Here is a 24,763-nt window from a genome sequence, read left to right on the forward strand (position 1 = left end):
GTTTCATATCACTGTCTAATGTGTGAACAGAAATTCTCAAACAGGAAACTGCAGCAATAAATGTTTCATTGGAAGAATATTTTTGGTTTATTTGACCATAATTTTCTAACCTCCAAGTTTTTTTCGCTTGGTTTATTGACAACATTCTTCCATCGATATCCATGACGTTTTCACAGTCCACTTATCATATATATACAGTACAGCACAATATTTATGTGTTTTTCTTTATTGATAGTACTTAAAGGACCAGTGTGTAGAATTTAGTGGCATCTAGCAGTGAGGTCGCACACTGGAACCAGTTGAATTACCCCCTCCCCCTCCCTTCCAAACGTGTGGCCTACTGTAGAAACATGGCGGGCTCCGTAGAGGACCTGTTCCCTATATAAAGGCCTCATTCTAAGGTAATGAAAGCATAACAATTCTTATTTTCAGGTGATTATACACTGATGAAAACATACTTATTATTATATTCCATTTCTGCCAAGTCCGTTCTGCTAGATGCAACTAAATTCTACACACTGCACCTTAAAATAATTCAAATTTCAGTTATGTTTACTGAAATTAAGTTATGTATTTACTGCTACATATATCTGCAATAACTAGGTTTATTTTTCAGCATTAAAATATCTATACTCAGGCATATTGTCACATACTCACTATATCTGTCAGACGATACATTATTATTACATTTTCAGTAGTGCTATCAGTATCAGCCTTACAAATCTAATATCTCCCTCACATATCAATGTGCTGAGTACACTCTACTTAACTCACCAAATGACTTTTTAATACCACATAGATTGTAACTTAAACCTGCAGTGCGCAAGTTTTGCATACAAATGAACATCCGTGACATTCTGGCCTCTCTCTGTAATCCTCAGTTTATCATTGTTTTTATGAATGCATGAATGCATGAATGCAGACTCCCACCAGCCGAGACGGCTAATGTCTGGTTGGCCTTCTGCTAACTTGAATGGGGGATAAAATAATTTAATCGTGCGGCTCTTTTATACTTACCAAATGTAATTGGACCAAATGGATCAAATTCTGATAGTAAAATGAGTCATTTCGTGGGGGTTGTGTGACGCTCAAAACAATTTATCCACTGCTTTACAGTCGCAACAGTCGCAATGGAGTAGGCAACAGTGGAGCCTGTGACGTTAGCGTGTGTCGACTGTTTTTGTAATTACTCTCACTGCCAGAAGGGGGAGACAAAAGTTTCACACTCCAGCTTTAATACCTTTTCTGTTTCATATCAGTCAAAAAAAGATGGAAAACCAGCAGGGACAGTAAGACCTACAATTATTACAAGTACATATTTTAACAATTATATCACATTTTAGTCAAAACTTGTCAGTTGTAGATGACGATAATTTCTTAGTTATATAAGTAATTTAATTAAAGTGACCTGGAGTGACCTAGCAGTGGTGACAGGGTTTGCAACAGGTCTAATTGTACTGACTGAAACTCCACAAAAGTAGATTAACCAGCTTCCTGGAGCACAATCCTCTGTCACGCCAGTCTCACTTCTCGTTAAATGAGGTATAACCTCTTTAGAGAGCCCACAACCACATACTAAAAGAAGTTATAACTAATGTTAGGGTGAGTATTGTTAAAATGGGACACTTTCTTAAAAACATTGCCTAACACATGAATGACTGCTGTCGAAAAATGAAAGGTGTAAACCCAGACAAGAGTGCATTATTATATGGCAAATGGGTGATAATTCATGGTATTTACATTCAATAGATAAATGTTTTCCTATACAGTGCCGAATGGATAGTGTGTTAGACATGATAGGACCAATACATGATTCTGTGCATTTTTTGTTTGATGGCAGAGAAAGTCAAATCCTGATTGGAAAAGATTCAAGCATAAAGAGTGCCATGATGTAACTGAAGAAGTGTCCAACCACCAGATGTTTTGGGACAAGAAAGAGTGGAAAAGCTGATCCTGGGACATTTCCCATTCCAAATAAAATTCCTACACATAGAGTCAAGATCCTTAAAAAAATGTGTGGGGGAAGAGAGAGAGGGAGCGTAGAAAATATGAAATTGATTTGTGGAAGTATATTCATTTCTATAACAGAAACATGGAGACCAGCATCTAAAACAGACCAACTGTTAGGATTTTTGAATGGAAGTCATCTTTAACTAGATGTGAAATTGTTTCTCTAATTGGGATACCTTAGTAGGTAAAGCCATGGTTTTGTAAGGAGACTGGAAGGTGAGTCAGATCCAGTTTTATACTTGTCTTTCTTGTTGCCCCTCTATTAGATGTTGGTATGGCTATAAGAGGAAAAAGTTACTTTCTCTCCAATGCCATTTTCTGTGCCGAGTTCTCTGTTTTGAGGAACAGTGTCTTGGAAATTTCTCACTTCCACCTTTGCACCAATCCATGACGCCACTTGTACACCATACTGTGGTGGCAGTCCCCAAGGCTCTGGTTTTGCTGGCTGCTGAACTTTCTCAGTGGTTTTACTTGGTTCATAAACGTCAGCATTTACAGTGTCTTTATTAACCGAGTACATCCCAGTTCCTCTAAACTCATTTTGGGCAATCTCCACAGTAGAAGCCATTTTTCCATGCTCAGGAAAACAGGTTGAAGAATTCTGTCTTTCTCAACTTCCAACCTCCTGTTTCCCAAGTAAATCTCCTCCCCTCTTCATTCCAGCTGTTTTTAAACTTTTAAAGAGGGACTTGTCTGCAGGCTGTTGACAATGTGCTGTGTGTGCTGAATAACATGACATGCACATTGTTCTCTTTCGTTAAATTTAGAATGTTGATGTTGTAGACATGGGCATTGTGTCCATCCAGAAGAAGAAAATGTACCCTTGGGTCTTGTTTTGACAGGTTTTTCACAAATAGCCTTCTCCAGTCCAGGGTCAGTTCGCTGTTAATCCACCATCTGAACCCTTAACAAGAGTGTTTGGTGGTGCCTGGTAGAGCCATTCCGCTTTCAAGCTCTCGGCTTCAAAAATGACAAGCAAAGGCATGTAGTCTACTGCACTGAAGCTGGCAAGAACTGTACTGGTTTCCCCTGGTTTCCCCAGCTGTGACCTCATAGCAGACACTCCCTACTTCTGTCACAACTCTTGGGGACATAAAGTGGTCCTGAAGATTTGTTTCATCACAGTTCCACAAATGTGATGGAAGATCTTTAAATCCTAGTTCTGTTAAGCTTTCCCGTAGCCGTCAAACCACTTTTCAACCACAGTTTGATTTAACCCAGCTGCCCAGGCAGCAGGAAGGGCTTCTGGTTTTTTTCATACTTAAATCTGGATGCCTTTTTAGGAAATGGTTGAACCAGTACTGCCCAGCCTTCTTAGTTAACTTGGAAAATACAGTCAGATGTTTTTTTTTCTGCATACTGATATACTGGGGCCTGTATTTCTTGCCTCCTCAGTGGGAAACCTTGCTTGGCAAGTGTCTTAATCAGCGTCACCAGTTCCTCTTCCTTTTCCCTCATCAAAACAGAGTTTCTCCCTGAGACATGTTGATATCCTTAAACTACACCCTTCACCCTCGTCTGCAGTATACTTTTTGGGTCGTTCCATGCATGAGCCAACAGTCGTGGCTGGGGTACTTGCCCTGCTTCTACTAGTTCTTCATATTCTAAAACTGCACCTTTTATTCCGTCCTCACTCCACGGATTGTATTTATTCCCTTGCCTTTTCCTTGCTTCTCCTCTCTTGTCTTTCCTTGTTGCCTTTCCTCTGAAATGTACATAAATTTTGGTGTTTCAGACAATTTATTTATTTATTAAAAAATATTTATATATAATGTTTATTAGAAATATGATATATATGTTAAGAGAACAAGTAAAATAGCTAGGAATAGCTAGCTAGAGCTTTTATTGGTTAGTAATATTTTTAGTAGAGTAGCTAAAATCACAGCTATGCTAGCTCTTCTTAGCAAGCTAGCTGATAACATATTTAAGAGAAATTATATTTAATCCAATTTAGAAAATTGATTTCTCTCAAGACAACATGTATTTTGTAATCCTCAAAAACACTTTTTCCTATCAAAATGACGAAGAGCAGTGTCTCATTTTCACAGTAGGCAATTCGAAAAATGGGATACATTTTTCAAAAGGCTGAGAGGAGTATAGAAGTGATTTATAGAAATTTTGATACACAATTACATCACATTGGAATATATTGATTTTCTGGAATCAAGTGTCACTGCAAGCGTTGCCACACCCACTTATATGACATCATATCCATGTGACCTTTTATCCTTATCAGTGCATAAGCACTGGTTTTGGGTTATTTGGTGTTTTCCTTAAAAAGATATTCATTGCAAAGCTTAACTGTCCCAATTTGCCAGGTGTCCCACTTTAACAATACTCACCCTGCTGTTTACGGCAGGCGAGAATAAATATTCAAGACCTTTGTAATGTCTTTTCATGACCTTCAGATATCCTGAAAATGTATACTATTTGGCCAAAAGTATGTGGACACATGCACATGACACCCAAATGTGAATGTAATATGTAAATATGCTGAACTTCTCTTTCTAAAACCATGTGCCAATCTGCTGCTATAAAAGCCTCCACTCTTCTGGTTTCACACTTTCTACAACAATTTGCTGTTTTTCAGCCACAACAGTATCCGCGAGGTTGGGCCACTGGTGGGAGTAAAGGCCTGGCACATAGCGTCGGATGTGGTTGAAACCAGGGCTCTGTGCAGGCCAGACAAGTTCAACCATACCAAACTCAGAAAACCATTTCTTTATGGACCTTGCTTAGTGCATGAGGTAATGGTGATCCCCAAACTATTGCCTTAATTATCATTGTCTGGTACAGTATTAACATTTCTCTTACTTGGAACAACATGGCCTAATCAAAACTATGAAAAACAGTAAGTGAAGTCCGTATACAGTAGGGTCCAAAAGCCTGAGACCACTTTCCCATATATCAAGCACCTGGGATTGAGAAACCAAACTGTAGCTAACCTCTTCTTTCTCTACAGCTCCCCCCTTTGGCTGAAACTGGATAATTAAAGCAGAGCTCGCTGTTTGTCCACATATATGCAGTAGAGCTGCAACGATCAGACGATTCATTGACTAGCTGATTGACAAAAAATGAATCTATTTCGATAATCGAATATTTTTTGTTTTTTTTAAGCAAAAATGCCAAAACACTTGCTGATTGCAGCTTCTCAAATTTGAGGATTGGCAGCTTTTAAGTGACAGACATGATACTAAACTGAATTTCTTTGGAATTTGGACCGTCGATCAGACAAAACAAGGCTTTTGAAGACATGAACATGAGCTCTAAGAAATTATAAATGCAGTACACTGCAGAAGACAAAAAAACCAAATACACCAACATTAAGTTTTTTTTAAGTATTATTTTAATACTTTTCTTAAAAAAAGATGTTGTACTCCATAATCTGAACAAGATGAATCTATTGACCTCAATGCCTCACTCACCAACATACCAACAGGTTGTTCTGGGTAAAATAAATCAGAGAAAAATAGCAAAGGAAAAAGAAAACAAAATAAACTCAAAACAATCAAATATGAAAAGGGGAAAAGAAATTAATGAAACATTAAAAAAAAGTGATTATAGAATTGATAAACACTCATGGATCTCTGGGCCAACCTATAGAAAGCGGGAAAACCTCCCGCTTCCAGAAAAACACAATGGCACATGACATCCCAAAAAACTGTCACCATCCACAGTGGAAACATTTTAAAAATAAAAACTAAAAGACAGAATGACAAACAAGAACCTATTATACAAACTGAAGGAGCTGTGAAGAAGATAGTTGTGGACGAGACGGCTATGAAAGACTAAAAACATGTACATGATGAAAGGAAATTAAAAAAAAAAAAGACAAAGAGGGGAGTAAGAAGATGTAAGTAATGAAACGGTTAAGTGCAGATAGATCAAACAGCTACAGAATGATGGGGCCTAGTAAAGTAGTGCCATACAATGATTTGGAACCGCTTCTTCAAACTATTACAGAGCAAACTGCTGCAGAACCTCAGATTTAAAAGGGATAAAGGAAAATTAAATAGCAATAAAAACATAGCCTTTAATATAAAGTGAAAAGAAGATGCATTTTACATGTACAAAATGTGAATGAACTTTCAGCACTCAAGAGATTGGTTTTGGCATAGAGTCGAGAGAAAAAAAAAAACAAAAAACAAAACAACAAAAACAGAAAAGGTATGAGAGAGAATAAGACAGACGAAACAATCCTCTCAATAGAATCATAAAAAAGTTTTTTTTTCTTCTTTACAGTAAATTCTACAAAATCAAAACCAGAGCTCAGAGATGAACACAGAGACGAGCTTTGCTCCCCGCAATCCAAATTCCTCTCATGTTCTTTTTCGTTGACGTTTCGTCGTATATAATATATATTCATGTATCTATTTATATATAATATGTATAATTTGTAGGGTGTGATCATTTAGCTTACAGGCCAGAGCGTTTAAAAGGCAAAGGACACACTCTGAAACTTTCAAAAACGCCACCGTTCCTTCCTCATCGCCCTCTCTTGTCGAAGGTCACATCGCCGAAGCCTCCGCGCTTAGTGACTGAAGAGAGAGAGAGAGAGAGAAGTAGAAGGAAGTGAAAGGAGGAAGGATGTCTTTGAAAAGTGTGTGAATGTGGCCCGGGGGTGTTTCGTTCCCGCTGTGTCCTGAGAAAACAACAGACTCTCAAGATGACCGCTTGGACCTGACAAACTAGACCGCACCAGCCCACCCCTCCCAGTTAAAATCCAACTTAAAATACAAAGAGACAAGATTAGGAGAGAGAGAGAGGAAACAACAAAAACAAGAGTGATCTATCTGTTTGTAATTTGTTCCTTTTAAACCCCCTTTCTCCTCCTCTCAGACATTAGAGAATAAGGTTTTTCATAATTTTCACGTAATTTTCTTAAATTAAAATCCTCCTCTTCAACACTATTATTTTTTTTTTTATTTTTAAATGTAAAAGTTCTGTCCCCCTCCTTTTTTTTTCACTCTGCCTTCCTCGTTTTACTCCACGTGGGACGGGGGAGCCGACAATCGCATTATTTCAGTGTCCGTTTTCAACCGGTCGTCCCCGGAGACCCGGAACCAACAACCATAAACACCAAGCCAGACACCAAAACGTATCTGAGGTTGGAGGAAAGAGGGTTGCTTGTTTTCGATGACACTTCCCCCCCTCTCATTCACATGACACAAGCCAGCTGTTTCAACTACTGAGAGAAAGGGACAGTTACTATTAAGTCTGTGTGTGTGTGTGTGTGTGTGTGTGTGTGTGTGTGTGTGTAGGTGTGTGTGTGTACATTAATGTGAGCAGCGACCGTGTGTATCAGAGCATTGTGGTCTATATGCATTTTGTAAATTTGCTTATGTGTGTACAGGTCCTTCTCTCGTTCCCATCATCCTCCCTTCCCTCTCAGAACAGGTTCTCTTCGAAAATAGCCATCAGGTCGCTCTGGAAGTTAATGTCAATGGTGTCGGCCATCTGCAGAGGAGACGAGAACAAGAAGGAGCGTTAACAGGCTGCCATAAAAAAAAAAAAAAAAATCACAGTTTGGTGGTTTTTTTTGGTAAACTTTAGCGCGTACCGCCTCTCTCCTGCGCCTCTCCTGCTCGCGGCGGCGTGCCATCTCCCTCTGCTGGTCGAGAGCGTTCTGTGCGGCTGAGGAGGACGGGGGCGGGGCTTGTGGCTGGCTGGGTGGGGCCTGTGGGGAGTGAGTGGGCGGGGTAGAAGCCAGAGGCGTGGGAGTGAGCGGTGACTGTTGCTCCTGGCGACGGCGGGCGTCTTCTTGCGCCCGACGAGCTTGCTCCATGGAGTCCTCGTCGTCACGGCTACGGATCAAAAAAAAAAAAAACAAGTAAGAGGGTTGATCGTGACAGGTCTGATGAGTCTGGTCGGTATCTGAGTACCTGTGATTTTCTTTTTAATGAAAACTATATATAAGCTGATATTTATTCATTTTTGACAAGGAGCCTTTAAAGTTGAAGATGCAAGAACTGTGACCGAGAAAAAATAAACATACTAATAGTCAAACTATGTAACGGTGACATTGTTTCTACATTATCTCATATTTCTTTTAGAAATATCTCAGGCCTTTATGCAGTTATGTTACTCATCATCAGACATATCCTGTTTTTAAATTTGAAAAAGCTGACTGGATAAAATATTGACCGAGTCACCAGTGAGCACATAAAAGACTGATTAGTCACGATTTATCTCCAGTTGCCAGGGAGCAACTACTGTTTTGGGATTATTACAGCATACAAACGTTTAAATATGTCAATTCACGACCATTATACACATTGTCATACACACAGTATTGCGTGTATATACTGTGTGTAAATTTAATCAACAGGAACTCAGTCAAACTGTTTTTTTCCAATTTACTACAAATCACAAGTACTGTACTTAAAACTTCTGCTGCTGTTCATTCTCCGTAGCGTAGCGTCGTTTTAGTTTGACTGTTTTTCTCTTTTGATCACAGATTGTGATATAAGACAAGGTTTTGGTTTGTGGTTGCTGCAGCTGCTTGCTGACTGCACGATGCGATATCTTTACCACAACACGAAATGCGAATCACGAATCACGGTCTGTTGATTTGCCCATTTCATGTGGCAAAGTTAGGGTAATTTAACAAAACTGTACGCTCTCGCAAATATTACAGAGATTTCTTGTGTGTTTATTGTTGTAGTTGCAAAATCGCAATTTCCTGGAGGGACTGGCGAGCTGCTGCTATCTTTAATGTACCGGTTGCTATTTTAAGTGCTGGTTGCTGAAAAACATGGCATCCATGATTTAATGCATGATGTTGGGAACACGAAGAGGACTCGGACATGAATATGATCATATGAATTTGGCAGTTTCAAATGTCAAGGTGTCTCATTTCCAGCATAAAGCATGATTACATATCTTTTTGAATAAACAGATGTGGGGCTTTAAGATGTAATAACCCTACCAGAGGAGAATGGAAAAATAAATCACCCTCTCCTAGAGGTCATGACATCATTAAGTCACTGCTCTACAGAGGCATAAATGAGGAAATGAATTTGTCATGCTTCCTCTTAATTTGTCACACATGATGGATGTTAGTACCTGTGATTTTTGTACTGTTATCTCTGTTCTTTTGTTGCTGTCATGGTGTTTGGGGGGGGGGGGCACTGGAACACTGGCTATGGTAGCTCCAACACTTTACCCATCATTATCCAAAAGATTTGAAACTCTCTTCAACCAATTATGCAATGTCAACTGTAATCCTGGTCTAGGTCGACTACATATGCCTCATGTCTTTATCCACTTTGACTCTGATGAACACACAGTAGTGTCAAAACGTTAGTCTGTTTGCACAATTAAAGGCTGTGAATTAATCAGCGTGCTAAAGTCCCTTTTTGTCCTCAGGAAGTTTACTCTCCTTAAGCTGAGAAGCAGCTGATTCAGCTGTATTTTGCTGGAAGATGCGCAGAGAACCAAGTTTCATGTAAAAACTGTAGTTTGACTCTTTAACCTTGGATCCTTTCTCATCAAGTCCCTCTATGTCCTGCCTCTAAGGACGTTTTCAAACCTATAGTCTGTTTTCTTTGGTCTGAATCAGTGGATGAGCTGCTACTTTGTTGCATTCTCCCCTTTGGTTTGGTTCGGTTTCACTCAGCAAAATTTCAAGTGAATCAAAATGTATCAACAAAAACCATGTGGGGAGCTGTCACTCTGTTCACTGGTCAGAAATCTTGTGGAGTTGGCACAATAAAAGGAGAGTTTGTTTTTCTTCCAGGATAACTCTCCAAAATGGACAATCGGCAGAATTGACATTTCTTCATAATTGTGGTCATCGTTTGGGCCGTATACCAAAACAAAACATGCCAGCAGAATGGCACGTTGGAAGGAGACGTCCACAGAACAATGTGTTGCTTCATGTTACGCGAAGATGTGCTGCTGCCTTCAGTCGGCTAAAGAGGAGAAGGGAGCGCATACTGAGCACATACCATCCACCCACACACACCCACACACACCCACACACACCCATACCAACACACACCTACACACACCCACACACAGAGCAGGGTTAGGGTTACGGGATACTGGAGCTGGTTTAATCCAAAAAACATGCAATGCTTCCTGCGGTTTGGTCAGATCTAGGTCAGAACACACGTTCATACCACTAATGAACTGCACCAGCTTTCGTTGGTAACCAGGATGAGACCACCTCTACAACAAGGTCTCGGTCCGGTTGTTTTGGTTTGCACCCGAGTGCGACTGCTGTGCTCACAACTACCCAAAGGAACCGCACCATGGGGGCAAACGCTTTAAGGTTAGATTCAACCGAACTAAACAAGGCAGGTGTGAAATCGCCTTAACTCATGCTGTCAGTTCAGCCACTGACTTCTGCTTCCCCCTATTACACGCTTTTCCCGTTTTCCTCCCGCTTACCGTAGCTTTTCTTGTTCTCTCCTGGCTTGTTCGGCCTGAGCTTTCAGCTGTCTCTCTCTCTCCTCCTTCTCCCTGGCGGCCCGTCGGAACTGTTCGAAGCTGTCGCTGGAGGAGCGAACGGAGGACGCCGGCGTGGATTGAGACCTCTGAGCGAGGCTGGCCCAAGAACCCATGTTCTTTAATTTCACATCCTTGGAGAAGAGAGAGAGAAGATAAGAATGGAAAACATCGGACAGTGACAGGTTCAATAAAGGGAGAGAAACCAGACGGGGGACTGCAGATGTAATATAACTTAATCTTCTCCGTTATTTTTCTTATTTTACACTGATACACACCTGTGTCTTCTTAGGAGCGATGGGAGTTTTAGGCTCTTGCTTGATTTTGTTGTCTTGCTGGGAGCAGGGTGGCGCCGGGGAGTCTGGGAGGCGGGGACCAGGGCGAGAACCATCCAATGGCTTCAGATCTAATCCTGAAGGAATTATACGAGTGGTGATTAATTGTATAAATGCACCTTAAATCACTGAATGTAAGTAATACCGCTTCTGTAACGTGGCTGTAGATAAGTATGGAAGGCAGCAACTTGCTCCTAAATTTATTTGTACTACTTCTACGTAAATGTTACCTGCTTTAACTTTAGATATGACGGACTATGACGTAGACATTGATAGCAAAGCGGCGATCTCTTGAACTCACTGTGTTTGTTATCAGGTTTGTGTGTGTCCAGACGCATGGCAGGGCTGAATGGGGAGGGGGGCAGCACTGGCGACTGGGAAGGTTTCTCTTCTTTGACTCCGACCAGGTTGGACCTTGGGTCCTACAGGCAGACATACAGCACATTAACATACAAATAGTCTGTTTTTGTCAACTGATGTTTCACAATTAAAGCTGATTACTTTTCCTGCTACATTTGTGTAAAAATAACACACTTGACTTTTAAATGAGGCAGAGCAGATCTTATGTGGCTAACACAGACAGTCACCGCAAACACAATGAACAAAGAACAAAGGTGGATCACTAACATGTTTCTTGATCTGTGAGGGAGACTGCTGTCCCATTGTATGGAACTGAGGCATCTGAGGAGAATGCATCATCAGGGGAGAGGGGCTCTCACGCAGGCAACCTAGAAAAACAAAAAATGTTGAACTGTTCATTTCAATGCAATATTAAATAGTTCCAAATGTGGGATGACATCTACAATGCGGTTATGTCCAGTGATTCCCCGAGCCTAGTGAGTCAACTTTGTAAATAAATAAAGTCAAATTAAAAAAGCAGCTTCGATCAAAACAGATGGTGATGCAATTTTCTGGATCAGCGCTTTGATTGTGAAGTACTGTTTACCTCTGCTGAGTGTTTTACGATGCTACGTTACGTAATAGGAGCAGCTTAATTTGCAAAGCTCCAAAAAAAGTAGCCTCTTCAGCTGCATCTGCTGCCTCTGCAGGAAGCTATCTTGCTCCACGACATGGCCAAACGCAGGTATGACACAAATACATTAAACTTGGTTTCACTTAGATTGAAGCCAAAACAAGGACAAAAAACATTAGTGTGATGTAAATGGACTGTTCCAAAGTGCTGTACAATTTCGCCACATTCAAACACACTCAAAATGAAGCAATGTCTATTTGTGACCTGTTATAATCATATGTGGACATGAATTGTGAGCATTTAAACCAAAGATTGTTTTTTTTTTTTTCCTTCTCTGATTGTTTCATTTGAATGATTTTATACAAAGGAGTGAAACTAACCACTATTTCACAAGAACAAAACAAACTAAAAATAGAGGAAAGGTGAGAAAACATGTTACAAAAACATGTTCATCATTTTATGTTGAAGGTCTGGAACCCTCAGTTTGTGAACCACAGTCTTGAGTTTCGATATGTATCTCACCTGTTGAGAAATGCTCTGCTTTGCTGCGTGGTGAGGGCTGTTGTTGATGTTGCTGCATCTGCTGTACCTTCTGCTGCAGGGCCACCCCCTTCTGTTGCTGCAACGCTGAGGTGTGCGTGTTTGGGAACGGCTGCTGCATGTGCGTGTGGCCTGAGCTGTGCCTCTGCGTCAGAGCAGGGGCGGGTGTCGTCACAGCCTGCGTGTGCATCGACGCCACCAGCTGAGAGGCGCTCTGCACGGGAGAGTGCGTGTGCAGCGGCTGGGTCTGCACCGGTGGTCGAACTTGGAGCGACTGCAGGAAGGTTTGGACCTGACTGAGGGGCGGGGTTTCGGAACTGGTGGGCGTAGGCTCTTCGTCGTCCTCCAGCAGGGCTTGGGGCGGTTGCGCCGAGAGGGTACCCAGGATGCCGTGCGACGGGGGTGAGGGTACGCGCGGGCGGGGGACGGGCTGGGGGAGGGAGAGCGGGAGCGAGGGCTGGAGCTGGGGTGAGGAGGATGGAGGCAGAGAGGGGAGCGAGGACGGGGGAGGCTGTGTGATTTTGGGAGGCAGTGGCGCCGCACGGTTGCTAGGTCTCGATGGTTGCTGGGGAAGAGCATTGTGGATCGCTGCGAACAAAGAGAAGAGGAGAAGAAGAACAGATTAAAAAACAAGCAATTAAGTTTTTTTTTTTTAAAGACAAAATAGAAACCTCTTCCTGCAACTGTGGGTTAAATTTCTAAGAAGCCAGGTCGACAACAGAGATACAGTTCCTAAAAACAACAAAGCAGACAGAGAATGACATCTTTAGAAAAGTATCAATGCTAAAACGATGAGTCAATTTATTCCTAAGTCGAATTAATAATTTATTGATTACTGGGAGCAGGAAACTTGCTTTCAGCTGCTACTCATTAGTCTTTTTCCCAGTTATTTGGCCAGGATGAAAATGTATATCTTCTTTATAAATGTCTGTGTCTATACTGTATGCAAATATGTTTCCTCCTCAAAATGCCCAGGACCAGCTATTACATCATTACATAACATACTGTATGTGTACATATTACATGCAATGTGCACATACACCAGCTCTTGTCTTCATTTTGTCCAGTATGTGCACTCCATTTAAATCCAGTGCAAGATTGTAATGAGTAAGTGTAAATACATCAATAGCTATACCTCTACAACAGCTATAATAGAGTTAATACCAGCCATAAAAAGTAGTTAAGAAATTGGGTTGAATATGATGAAAATCAGCAAAAATGCCAAATAATTTGTTTTTTAATTTGTTTCCTGCTTTTTCCTTGAATATCATTGAAAATCTTTCAATTTTGGACTGTTGGTAAGACAAAAGAAGCATCATCTTAGGCTCTGGAAGCCTGTGAGGGCCTATGAACTAAAAAAATTGATCAATTAATCAGTGTTACAGAAGAGCAGGCACCTGGTGAAGGTATGATGGGATGTTGGTTGAGGAAAGGGTGCGTCTCAGTGGGCGTCTGGCCGGTGGGTGTGTTTGCATTGAGGAGGCCAGAGGCGACGGGGGCACCAGCAGTAGTAATGGTTGGGTTGGGCTCCGTGTTGGGCTGCGTCAGGTGAGGGTTCATGAAGTGGGCCAGAGGATCGAACAGCTGGGAGGAGTCCAGAGAAGGGACAGGGACAGGGACAGGAGGAGGAGGGACAAACGGTGGTTTGGACTGGACTACTTGAGGCTGCGTTGGAGGTTGAAGCTGAGGAGCTACTGGGCCAGCTACGCTACTGAGGGACTGGTGGTGCGGTCTCTTGGTGTCCTTGTTAGTCGAGGTCTTCTTCTGCAGCTTGGGAACCAGCCCTGGTAGACAGAGACACAGGGATATAAACTGTCTGACGGAAATATGACATGTTGAAGAATTACGGCTGTGTGTGTACAGCTGTTCAAAGTTGTTTGATTAAGCTGTGAATATGTACAGTGTGAGTTTTTGTTTTTTTTTGTTACCATTCTCAGAGTCTTCACTATCAGAGGAGTCACTGCTGCCTGAAGACGAAGATCCCGTCTTCATCTTTGTCACATTTGTCATTTCCAGAGGCTTCTCTACTGCAACAAACGCACCCACAACATTCAGAAAGTGATGGACTGACAAGCTCCTGTCTCACTTGTGTAACCACAAGACATACAGCCGGTGTCATTAAAAATGAATTGACACTGAAAGAAACCTCTTAGTGAGAGAATTATTTAGCAGTTGTCAACTGATCTGATCAGTCAGACTGATCAATGACAACTAAATGCAATTAACTGAGCTCCTTTATGATGCATCTGATGGCTTCTTAACAGGGCAAAGATACATGCATGACATCAAAATCATGATAATCATATTTTTTCCAATATTAAACGTACAATGCAGTATAGCAAATGTATGATTAATTACATGCAAAGCAATCAAAGCATTAAACAGTGTTCCACCACTATGCATTACACTAACTATAAAAAAAACATATTGATTTGTTTTTAAATTGTAGTTTGCTCAGAATCACTTATTTAGACACTATAGGATTCCACTGAGAATCAATACACAAATACATAGATTGTATTTAATGATGTAGACCAGGTTCAGTCTTAAAATAGAAAAACCGCAAGTTCTAACATGTAAAACCTTGTATCAGGTAAGGCAGTAATTACTTTGGAGAAAAATACCGCAATTATTGTACCATCAAACTTGTTTGATGTCACTGATTGATATAAAAAAGGCAAACAAACTGTTTAAAGTAGTGATTCATGAGGCAGTGAGTCATCCCTGTGTTGTTGTGACCTCTTTACAAGCTGTAAAACCAGAGGGACCAGTCTACGTATGTAGTGTTGAAGATGATTTGACAGTTCAATTGAAGGGTTACACAGATTTAATTTAGAGTGGTAGAACCAGACACTCTCATGCAAGAGCTCGGGCTCACATGAGAATAGTTGGAATCGCGGCGGTCTCGTGACAGTAGTCCCTCACGGGGCATGTTAAGACCTGAGCACGGATGCGAACGGCCTACCTGACGGCTTTTTCTTCTTCCTGAGGCAGCTGGAGACGTATTTCTCCAGCTCTCTCAGCGTGGAGGGCTTCAGCGTCTCGAAGTCGATCTCGATCTCGTCCGGGTTGGAGTTCTTCAGCGAAGGCTCGCGCGTCTGGATTATATGAACGACGCGGCCCAGTTTGTCACCGGGTAACTTGTTGATGTCCAGGCTCAGCTGACGCTTCTCCTCGTACGACATCGGCTTGCACCTGTCGGTGGACACGCCCCCGAACACATCTGGGGAGGAAAACGTAACAGCAGGTTGATACAGGGTCAAAATATAAACTGATCTGGTAGACAAACATACATACCTATGTCATCTCCTGCTTCAAGAGAGGCTGAGGGGACGAGAGGGGTCGGCCCGGTCTGAGGGGGCACAGCTGGACGACTGCTTTTAACTCCTTCTTTCTTACTGTTATTGACAAATGATTGAATTAGCTCCAGTTAATGCAGCTGCAATAACATCACTTATCTTATTACCTCTGCGAAACCTACCCGGGCTTCTTCCTGTCCTTCTTTACAATGATTGGCTCTTTGCTGCTCTTGCTTTTCTTGGAAGTCTGAAGCATCACAGAGGGAGGGGCCTCCACAGGTTCCTCTGCTCCCATCTTCTTCTTGTGCTTTTCTTTCTTCTTCTCCTTCTTTTCCCTCTCTTTCTTCTTAGGCTTGCTGACCTGCGGCTGGGAGAGTGCGGCCAGCTGCTCGTGGACAGCCTTCAGCTAGACGACACGAACACAAAAAAAAAAGACACGGACACAACAGCGGTGTTCAGAGACGCAAAGACAGCAGCCTTCGAATGTTTGTTTCTCCATGTTTCAGCATTTACCCATGTTCGGCAAAGCTGTTCTGCATGGCCCACCCACCTGTTGTGTCTCATAAGCCTCCCTCCCCCTTCATTTTCCATCCTCTAACCTGTTCCTGTAACTCAGCCAATCGGTGTTGCCTTTCATGTTCTGAGTCTCCCGCCGAGGACTCCGATTCGGAGGAACTGGAGCTGTCATCTTCCGAGACAACGGAAGGAGGCGGGGCTTGTCGAGTGGAGGGGGCAGGGTGGAGGGCCGATGATGGGGTGGGAACAGGGGCGGGCTCCTCTGGCTCATCAGGCATTTTGGCGAAACGCATCTCAAACACGTCCTGTTAGGATGGAGGACAGCGGGAGGATTAAATGTGCTAATTGCAATGAAACGTATCATTCTTTCTGTAATATGCATTTAAAAACAGTCTACATGGATAGATTTACCATGCTCCAGTATATATGATATAAAATGAATACCTAATCATTTCCTGAGCACACGCAGTGGATCATTTGGAGCAAAGAAAAAGACTCTTTGCAAGCAAATAAATGTATGTTTTGTGGAGCAAATACATTTAATAAGGACAAAACACATTTCTGTTTATTCATTGCTCAAAATATCCCGTCACGTGCTGAGGAACGAGGGCACAAATATAACTCCCTACTATAATAGCCTGCGCTCTTCTGGGATGGATTTCAACAAGAAAGGGGTGTCTGCATACTTTTGGTTACATAGTGTATACAATGCTGACTATGGTTTGCTTGACACTATGCGTGACGCAATGCTTACCTGTAATTTACGTGCCATGCCGACCACATCATGATCTGGTGGATTATACTTGTAACAATTAGAGAACATCAACCTGACGTCTGCTGCAAATTCTTGAGCGTCTCTGTACTGTCTGTTGTCCAGCTTTTTCTGAAGGAGACAAACAAAACCAAACGGAGAACCGTGATCAAAAACAATCCAAATCCTTAAAGTTTTAAAACCTTTTTTTTTTTTTTTTGTATTACAGAAATCTGTGGCTTGTTGAGGAATATCCTGAACTTGAACATCAACCACAAAACTACCCTTTAAACCAAATACTGAGCTGAAAAGTACCAAAAGGTGGCACACGATGCTTGATTTTTGTTAATTATCTCTCAATCACATATTACAGTCTTTCCCCCTAGGTTGAATGGTTTCTATTTATTTGTTTAGCGTTGTCAGGCTAGGCTAACCCATTGTTGCTAACTTTGGAGCTAACCCCTTCACTTTTCCAGCAGTTGGGGAAACAACAAACATGACTTTTCATGGTCTTGACAAACTGCATCATTTATTAACTGACACACTGGAGTCTGTACTGCACATTTACCGCCACACTGACAACTTACTGCTAACCTCCGCTCGAATTCACCGTTATTTTTCTGCCGCTCCCTCTCTTGCTTAACCTCTGCCCTATTCCTTAAAAAGGAGTCACGCTACCTGCAGTTTCCCAGGCAACGACTGCTGCGGACTGCTGTGCGCTGCTCGGTAACTCCCAAACGCCATTGGATATTTGGTGTTATTTTTGACATTTAAAAAAATATTTTTTGGCCTGGCGGGGGTTCTCGTTGTACTGTTATCGGGGGAAACACTGTATTACCTGATTTTGACTTTGATCAGTTTAGAGTGTAATTTTAGAAGAGAAAAAAAAAATCCTTTTGGCATCTGTGCTAAACCCAAGGTATTGTCTTAATGACGCCAGGTCCGTTGAATGTTCATCACCAATCCACATAAAAATCACCTTGATGGTGCTGAGGTCCATGGGATGCTTGATGATTTCATGGTAGTCATGGAGGCCAAGAGCTTTTACGTCAACAGGCTTGTAGAAGGGCCAGGCGTATGCTACGTGTTTCTTGGACAGCATCTCTCTGACAAGGCGTGCGCAGGAACGCAACTGTTCATGACGCTTGGGCGTTGATGTCCCTCCCGTCTCCAAACCGCCACCCAGGTGGTGCTGAGAGTCCGGCTGCAACGCGTCTTTTTTGGCCTGCTTTAACGGGCGACTGCTGTCTCGGCGCGGCCGAGTGTCAACAGAGACGGGAGATGATTCACTGAGCTGGTCGTTGGCTGTGGGTGTGGTGGTGTCTGCTTTCCTCTTCTGGCTCTTCCTTTGCTGTTGGAACGTCAGAGATCAGAGGTTAGATAATTACAACAAATCGACTTTTGTTTAATAAGAACGGCGACCTCCGCCTCCTTACCTTGATGAGGGCGGGGGAGCTCTGCAGCATCGGGGTAGGGTGGAGGCCTGGGTGTGTCGGGGCCGGAGGGGGGACAGAGGTCATGCTCTGGGCCAGGACGTCTGGTGTTGAGAGTGGGTAAGGGGGTCCCAGATGGGGTGCGTGGGAGGTGGGTGTAGGAGGCACGCGTGGGGGCTGAGGCTGGGCCAGAGGCAGGGCGGGAGGGCCTTGAGGGGTGGATGAGGCATGGGTCTGCGGGGTGGTTGGAGGGGATGAAAAGCCTCGTGTGTGGGGGTTAGGGGAGAGGGTTGGTGAGTCTTTGCCTGAATCTGACTTAGAGATCAGAGCTGGAAGGAAGAAGACAAACAAGTAGTGAACACAAGAATGAAACCAACCATTCTTATCCAGACATACTTGAAACCTGTCAGATAATAATTGTTCTCCTTAAGAGCCTATCAAACCTTCACTTAATAAATGTTTCATATTAGGCATGGTGGATGAACAGGAGGAACCAGTACAGACAACATTTAAACCAAACATACAAGCTTGACTGGTGAGGTCAGTATCATTTACTTCTTCTAACAGTTTTCAGACTAACACAAACTTCATCATAATGTCATTAAATCTTTGCTATCGAAGCGAAGAGGGTGGTTCTGTATTATTCTGACATTTTTTAAAGGCCAAAATAATGTCCTAAAAATCATACCGGCCTCTCGTCTGCCCCCGCGCCGTCCCTTGGATGTCACGGGAATCTCCGTCTCCTCTTGCGGCATCTCTGTGATCCTCTGGAGAAACTGCTTTTCCAAGGACTCCGCCATTAACACAATATCATCCCCAGCCTAAAACAAACAAACAAACACATATACATGTTAAGATGGCATGAAGCCTTCTTTCTTTATCTAAGTGATCAAATTACAATGTTTCTGTTGTTTATCTGAACTACAAAATCAGGGAGCAGGACTGCTTATGTGGCTGACCTTGTTGTAGATGTAGCAATTTGTGAACATCGTGTTGAAGTCTTGGATACACTCCTGGGCGTTCCAGTAGTAATTGGTCTCCAGACGTTTTTTTATCGTGCCCATGTCCATGGGGACCTTGATGATCTTATAGTAGTCCTTGAGAGAGGAAGCAGGTAGATGTAAGTACAGTGATTAAATACGACGTCTGGACAAAAGTAAAAGAATCTGAGAAAACAAAGACACGATACATGTATGTCTTTACAAAAAACAACAACTCTTATTTGCTTCCTTTAGTCCAAACCATAATGATTAGATGATTAATTAATATATATAATATTTTAATCATTTATTCATTAAGTTTCTCCTCTTTGACCACAGAAGAAATATTGGAGACAGTTGTCACAATGTACCAATTGAAGAAGAAAATCTGTTTAAAAAAAAAAATGCAGCTTTTTCTGGAGCATCAATACAGAGGAAGAGGACAGAGGCGGATTTTATTTCAGGGTGGTACATCTACCCACACTACTGTGTACTCCGCTGCCGCTTTGCATATAAAATGAATGCAGTGGCTTTTTTGATGCTATCGCTGTTTTGGACTATGTAGTTTCGTTGCAGGCACGCAAACACATAAACACGCGACTCACAGGCAAATTGAGTTTGATGGCATCTACAGGAGCATGGAAGGGCCATGCAAAGTGGTGTTTCCATAATGTCTTCATCACTACTTTAAGCAGGTACTGGGAAAAAAAAGAGCAAAAATCAGTTAAATCAGTTAAATTAAATGCAAACATCAGACGAAATTTACATGTACAAACAGACAGAAAGCTCCCTACCTGTAGCTGATTGGTCTGTCGTTTGGGTCTGGAGGGATTCCATGTTTCAGGGGCTGGAGGGTTGAAGGGGAGAGGTGGTGGGTCAGAGGGAGGGTTCTGGCTGCTGCCTGCCTCCAGGCCGTCTCCCATCGCAGTGGTGGGTTGCAGTGGCTTAGCGGACAGTTTAGGCGGATTTGACCTGGCAGGGGCAGGTGGGACCGGGGGGAGCCCCCTCAGGCCATTACACTCCTCACTCGTCTCTCTGAAAGGACCATCGACAAGAAGCATCATCACCACTTCCGCTGCCATTATTAGGCTTGTTAGTGAAGCCAACTCTGACTCATCTATTTCAGGATACACGTCTCAGCATCATTATGACGCCTCGAATCTGAAATCGACTCATGTCTACACACACTGAGGTCGCACACCGACTCGTTTTCGTAGCACACCGACTCTTCTTTGGCAGCGTAGCCTAACCCTAACCCCTCCTAGCGTGTGGGAGAACCTGCGGTGGCTGCGAAACTCATGAGAAACACTAAAGGCCCTCTCTAGAGCCAGCGTTTGGTTTGTCCGTTCTGGGCTACTGTAGAAATATGGTGGTGCAACATGGCGGCCTCCGTGTAAGAGGACCTGCTCCCTATATAGATATAAAGGGCTCATTCTAAGCTAACGAAAACACAACAATTCTTATTTTCAGCTGATTACACACTAATTAAAACATTGTTATGAATATCAGTCTGTCCCACTAGATGCCATTAAATCATACACACCAGTCCTTTAAAGACACAAAGTCTCTGTTAACATATTCAAACAAATGCATTCAGACCAACTACAACTTGTTGGATGTCAGACTCCTACAGTAAATATTGACTCACTGCTGATAATCAAATAAAGACTGTGAGCCTTCCCGGCTCTGGTTAATGTTCATGTTTATGTGCATTAACATGCAATACCACATGGTCAAATGAGCCATTCAGTTGAATAATGGACAAAGATACAAAATAATGCAATCATCAAGCACACATTAACATGCAATTATGATGGATAAAAAACTCTGATTTATGTACACAGTGACAGGCCAGCAGTAAAAATGATAGTGCTATTTTAGAATTTCAAAATTTGAAGTCAGTGTTGGGTTATATCTGTGGAAAATTTCAGCTAGAAAATCTATGCAATATATCTTCAGAAGCACTATTTTTGTTTTTACACGTTTGGAGCAGACGCAAGGGAAAATAACTTTTCCAACAAACTAATAGCAGCGTTCCACTTTAGAAACTGAGGCTGAAAAGTGAAGAAATAAGAAATTTGCCATATGGGAGCTCAAAATTTCTAGTATCAAGCATTTTGTTGACAAAAGTCAGTTGTCAATTCTGATTTAAATATGAAGAAGACAAATTGTTTTATAAAGACTTACATGTTTGTCTCCGTGCAGCCGCGATCTAATTCAATTGTGTGATCATATCTCAGTCGGGAGGCAGCGATCTCCTGAGGTAAAGACCGGCGGTTCGACGGTGACTCGCTGTGGGGGCAAGGAAACGACGACACACACCGAGAGAGGACCGAGTGTCACCTGAGAGACAGAAATAAGAGAAATGAGAGATTAAAATTGAAGTCAAAACTGTCAGGTAAAAGGTAAAAGGTTTTGTGTTTAGAGATCATGATACAAAGCAAGTTTTTCATACAAAACACTGACACAGACAGTTGTTGCAATCCTTCATAACATGTTGGAAATTTGATGTTGCTAAAACTAACACAACAGTCTGTCACATCCCCCTCTTTTTCCAGCCAGTTCATGATGTGCTAACGAAATATCTTCACTATTCTCCTGTGAAATAAAGGTGTGAACAACCCACAGAGGTTAAAAAAAGGACGGGACTCCCCGCTTGTCAGAACTGATGAAGCCTCTTACATGTCCAAAGTCCAAACTTACTCTACTTTTAGATAGTAAATTAAAAATGTTTATGAATTTTTTAAAAAGCAAAATACCTTGATCTAACTGGAACTGGCCAGATGAACAGAGACTTACATAACACGCAATTCTTAGCTCTTACATACTCCTATCCCGTTTTTGTAATAAAAAGGTTTGAGAGCTGCAACATAACCCTTAAAGTCTCTGCATCAGTGTGCCAGACACCCCTGTTTATTACCTCTTATTTACTGTTGTTGGCTGGGCCTTTTTACTCCGCAAGCAAGAAACCCTTATTAAGTGTATTTTCACTCTTCTGTGGATCTACTTTCTGTCTGCTTTGCCTGTTTTTCCCCCAAGTTATGGAAATGTAAAAACTATGGGCTATGTACATATAGAAAATGAAACATGTTCTTCTCTTCATTCCCTGGGGAATTAAAGAGTACAATCAACATAAGTCTCAGTATTCCCGTGGTTCTTTTATCATTTCTATGTGGCGCTTTTTTCTCATATGCCTATAGATAATTATGTGGGCATTTTACAGGTTTTATGTGCTTTGTTTCAGGTTTTGTGTGACTTTCATTTGAGCTAGCTGACAAGAACTGCGATTTCCATGGTTTTATTGACGAATACAGTGAATCCTGACTGTTTCTAGTTGCCTTTTGATAGTGTATGTCAAACGTACTTTTGAGTTATTTCTATGTAAGACACTCTTTCCAATGCTCAAAGAAAAAAAACTTGTCTTTTGTCTGTCATAAACTGGCATTTTCATCCTTTGATGATGGCTGAGTTTCCACCAAAGACCTAAATCTTCATATTTATATTGATTTATTAACTATGTATATATACAATTCTTAGAAATACTGTAAGACAAATGTCCATTTTCCTCTACAAATCCAAATAACAAGTTCTTGTCAAATGTGTCGTGTTAGGTGTGCCTCTTTTCCCCCGAAACAAAACCGAAACAAAAACTGTGACATCAGATGTTGTCAACAGGCTTCCGGACATTACAGGTGGTGAATATTTGAGACATGAATCTACACCGCCAGAATTTAGAATAGTGGACTATAAATTGGAGCAACTCTCTTTATGTTCAATGTCAAATGTTGTTATCTATGTCCTATAAAACCAGATGTGTCAAAACCTTACCGTTAATACATAATGACATCACTTCTACCTGACCAGCGACGTATAATCATGAACTAAGAATCTATCGTTACTCAAAAGACCCAGTCTCGACACTAAGCAGGTGTGTTGACATAATGTATACAATTAACGTTAGGTGTAAAGCAAATACTATATCGGAGATAACTTTGACCGACGCTACAGTGTCAAACATCTAGAAAGAGAAGCGAATAAACGTAATTTGACACCTAAATTAACCGTTCTACAAAATTTATCAGCCATTTTGCTACTATTTCGTATCACGTAACTTAGCGTTGTGTTCTTCATACTACCGCTAACGTTATGTAAGCATAAACGAATATTTATCATTAACAATGAGTAAAAAAGCACACTTTAATGAGGAATTACTTCACTGCTACACGGCGTTAACGTTACACCTTTGCTAACCTTCCTTGACAGTACATCGCCATGTCCACTGTGAGCAACTGACATCTCCGCACGTAAACGGCCTTTCAGAATACAACTTGGACGGGATTGATATTCTCGAAATGACGTACGTCACACTTCACATGAGCTTCTGCGCCATCATGCGTAAATTACGCTGCCGAGGGGACGTAACTTATGTCACGAATACGGCCTACGGGGCTACAAACAAACAGCCAAGAAGCTAGCTGGCTAGCATGATCCCGACCTGCAGCTAACGTGCACACTGACAGTACGGAGTGTCCAACGCCACGAAAACAACCTTAGCACAAGTATTACGAGAAGAAAGACACAACACAGAATATGCACAACAACACCAAATCGCGCTAACTTAAAAGACAGAAATTCATCTATCTCGTGTGCCCGAACCGGTGCAAGGCCTGCGAAGACAGCTCATGCTCCGCTTGCCGAGGCGCACACTGACAGCGCGCGAAATACGCCACCGATGTCCCTTGTAAAGCTTTTACCGGATTCCCGGGGTTGTACGCTTTCGTTTGATATATCACTGGTATCTACACAAGGACATAAAATGCTATTTTTTACCTTCTTCAGTCGGTTGTCAGCGCTCGCAGACCTTCCTCGCCCCAAATCCAGAACAAACAGTCCCGTTCGACGTCGATGACGTCAGACGCACGGGGGCAGGCTGGACGTTGTCAGTCGAAATGTCACCCAGGACTCCACCCCCTCCCCCGGGGTGGCATCATGCAATACTCCGTAACAGTTTCAGAGAGACACCAGCTAGTTTCTCATAACACAAATGGTGTTTTTGAAACACAAATGATACATTTGCTTTAAATTACTATCCAGGGATAAAGCCGAGTGAAAAATAATCTCATTACGCATGTTTAATTCCTAATCACCACCACCGGCTGGCGCTAAATGCCTAAGATGCGCACCGAAGTGCCATTACTTCCCCCCCGCAGAGCAGTACATATTGACAACACAGAGCAAAATCAGAAATTTGATTATTTAATTACACCTTTCGCACTCCAGTGTATTTGTGAGGCAACAGCAAAATCTTCTGTCATAGAATATAACTGAGAAAACTTTTTCAGTAGATGGTGACATACATATATATGTATATATATACACACACAATTACTAAAATGAAATCCTATCAGTGTGGAGTATTACGCTGCACCTCAACCTTGTATTTGTGACAGCCATAATTAATATGTGGGAACGAGG

General features: G+C 42.1%; 1 protein-coding gene across 2 annotated transcripts; it reads right to left on the reverse strand.

Annotated features, from left to right (window-relative positions):
• Nucleotides 1-5,333: 5,333 nt before the first annotated feature.
• Nucleotides 5,334-24,226, reverse strand: LOC137180097 (bromodomain-containing protein 4-like). 2 transcript variants are annotated; one of them, XM_067585316.1, is made up of 22 exons: nucleotides 24,119-24,226; nucleotides 21,476-21,631; nucleotides 20,083-20,323; nucleotides 19,894-19,986; nucleotides 19,268-19,405; nucleotides 18,997-19,129; nucleotides 18,312-18,637; nucleotides 17,855-18,226; nucleotides 16,879-17,007; nucleotides 16,208-16,429; nucleotides 15,791-16,014; nucleotides 15,607-15,707; nucleotides 15,275-15,532; nucleotides 14,238-14,333; nucleotides 13,707-14,093; nucleotides 12,292-12,897; nucleotides 11,424-11,524; nucleotides 11,098-11,218; nucleotides 10,740-10,873; nucleotides 10,405-10,595; nucleotides 7,571-7,814; nucleotides 5,334-7,467 (listed from the first exon to the last, which is right to left on the reverse strand). In XM_067585316.1, the coding sequence occupies exons 3-22, from the start codon at nucleotides 20,209-20,211 to the stop codon at nucleotides 7,399-7,401; spliced, it is 4,074 nt and encodes a 1,357-aa protein (XP_067441417.1). In that variant the 5' UTR covers nucleotides 20,212-20,323; nucleotides 21,476-21,631; nucleotides 24,119-24,226; the 3' UTR covers nucleotides 5,334-7,398. The 2 variants fall into 2 exon arrangements, with proteins under 2 accessions (XP_067441417.1, XP_067441416.1); XM_067585315.1 differs by having other exon boundaries at nucleotides 14,238-14,336.
• Nucleotides 24,227-24,763: the final 537 nt, after the last annotated feature.

Source organism: Thunnus thynnus, chromosome 3 (genome assembly GCF_963924715.1).
Source record: "Thunnus thynnus chromosome 3, fThuThy2.1, whole genome shotgun sequence".
Taxonomy (NCBI): domain Eukaryota; kingdom Metazoa; phylum Chordata; class Actinopteri; order Scombriformes; family Scombridae; genus Thunnus; species Thunnus thynnus.

Excerpts from the sequence above, each read along its gene's own strand:
- LOC137180097 (XM_067585315.1), bottom strand. The coding sequence starts at position 20,211 with ATGGGAGACGGCCTGGAGGCAGGCAGCAGCCAGAACCCTCCCTCTGAC. Across the intron at positions 17,008-17,854 it reads TGGACCTCAGCACCATCAAG|AAAAAGCTGGACAACAGACA; the intron begins GTGATTTTTATG and ends TGTCTCCTTCAG. Across the intron at positions 14,094-14,237 it reads TAGTGAAGACTCTGAGAATG|GGCTGGTTCCCAAGCTGCAG; the intron begins GTAACAAAAAAA and ends TCTGTCTACCAG.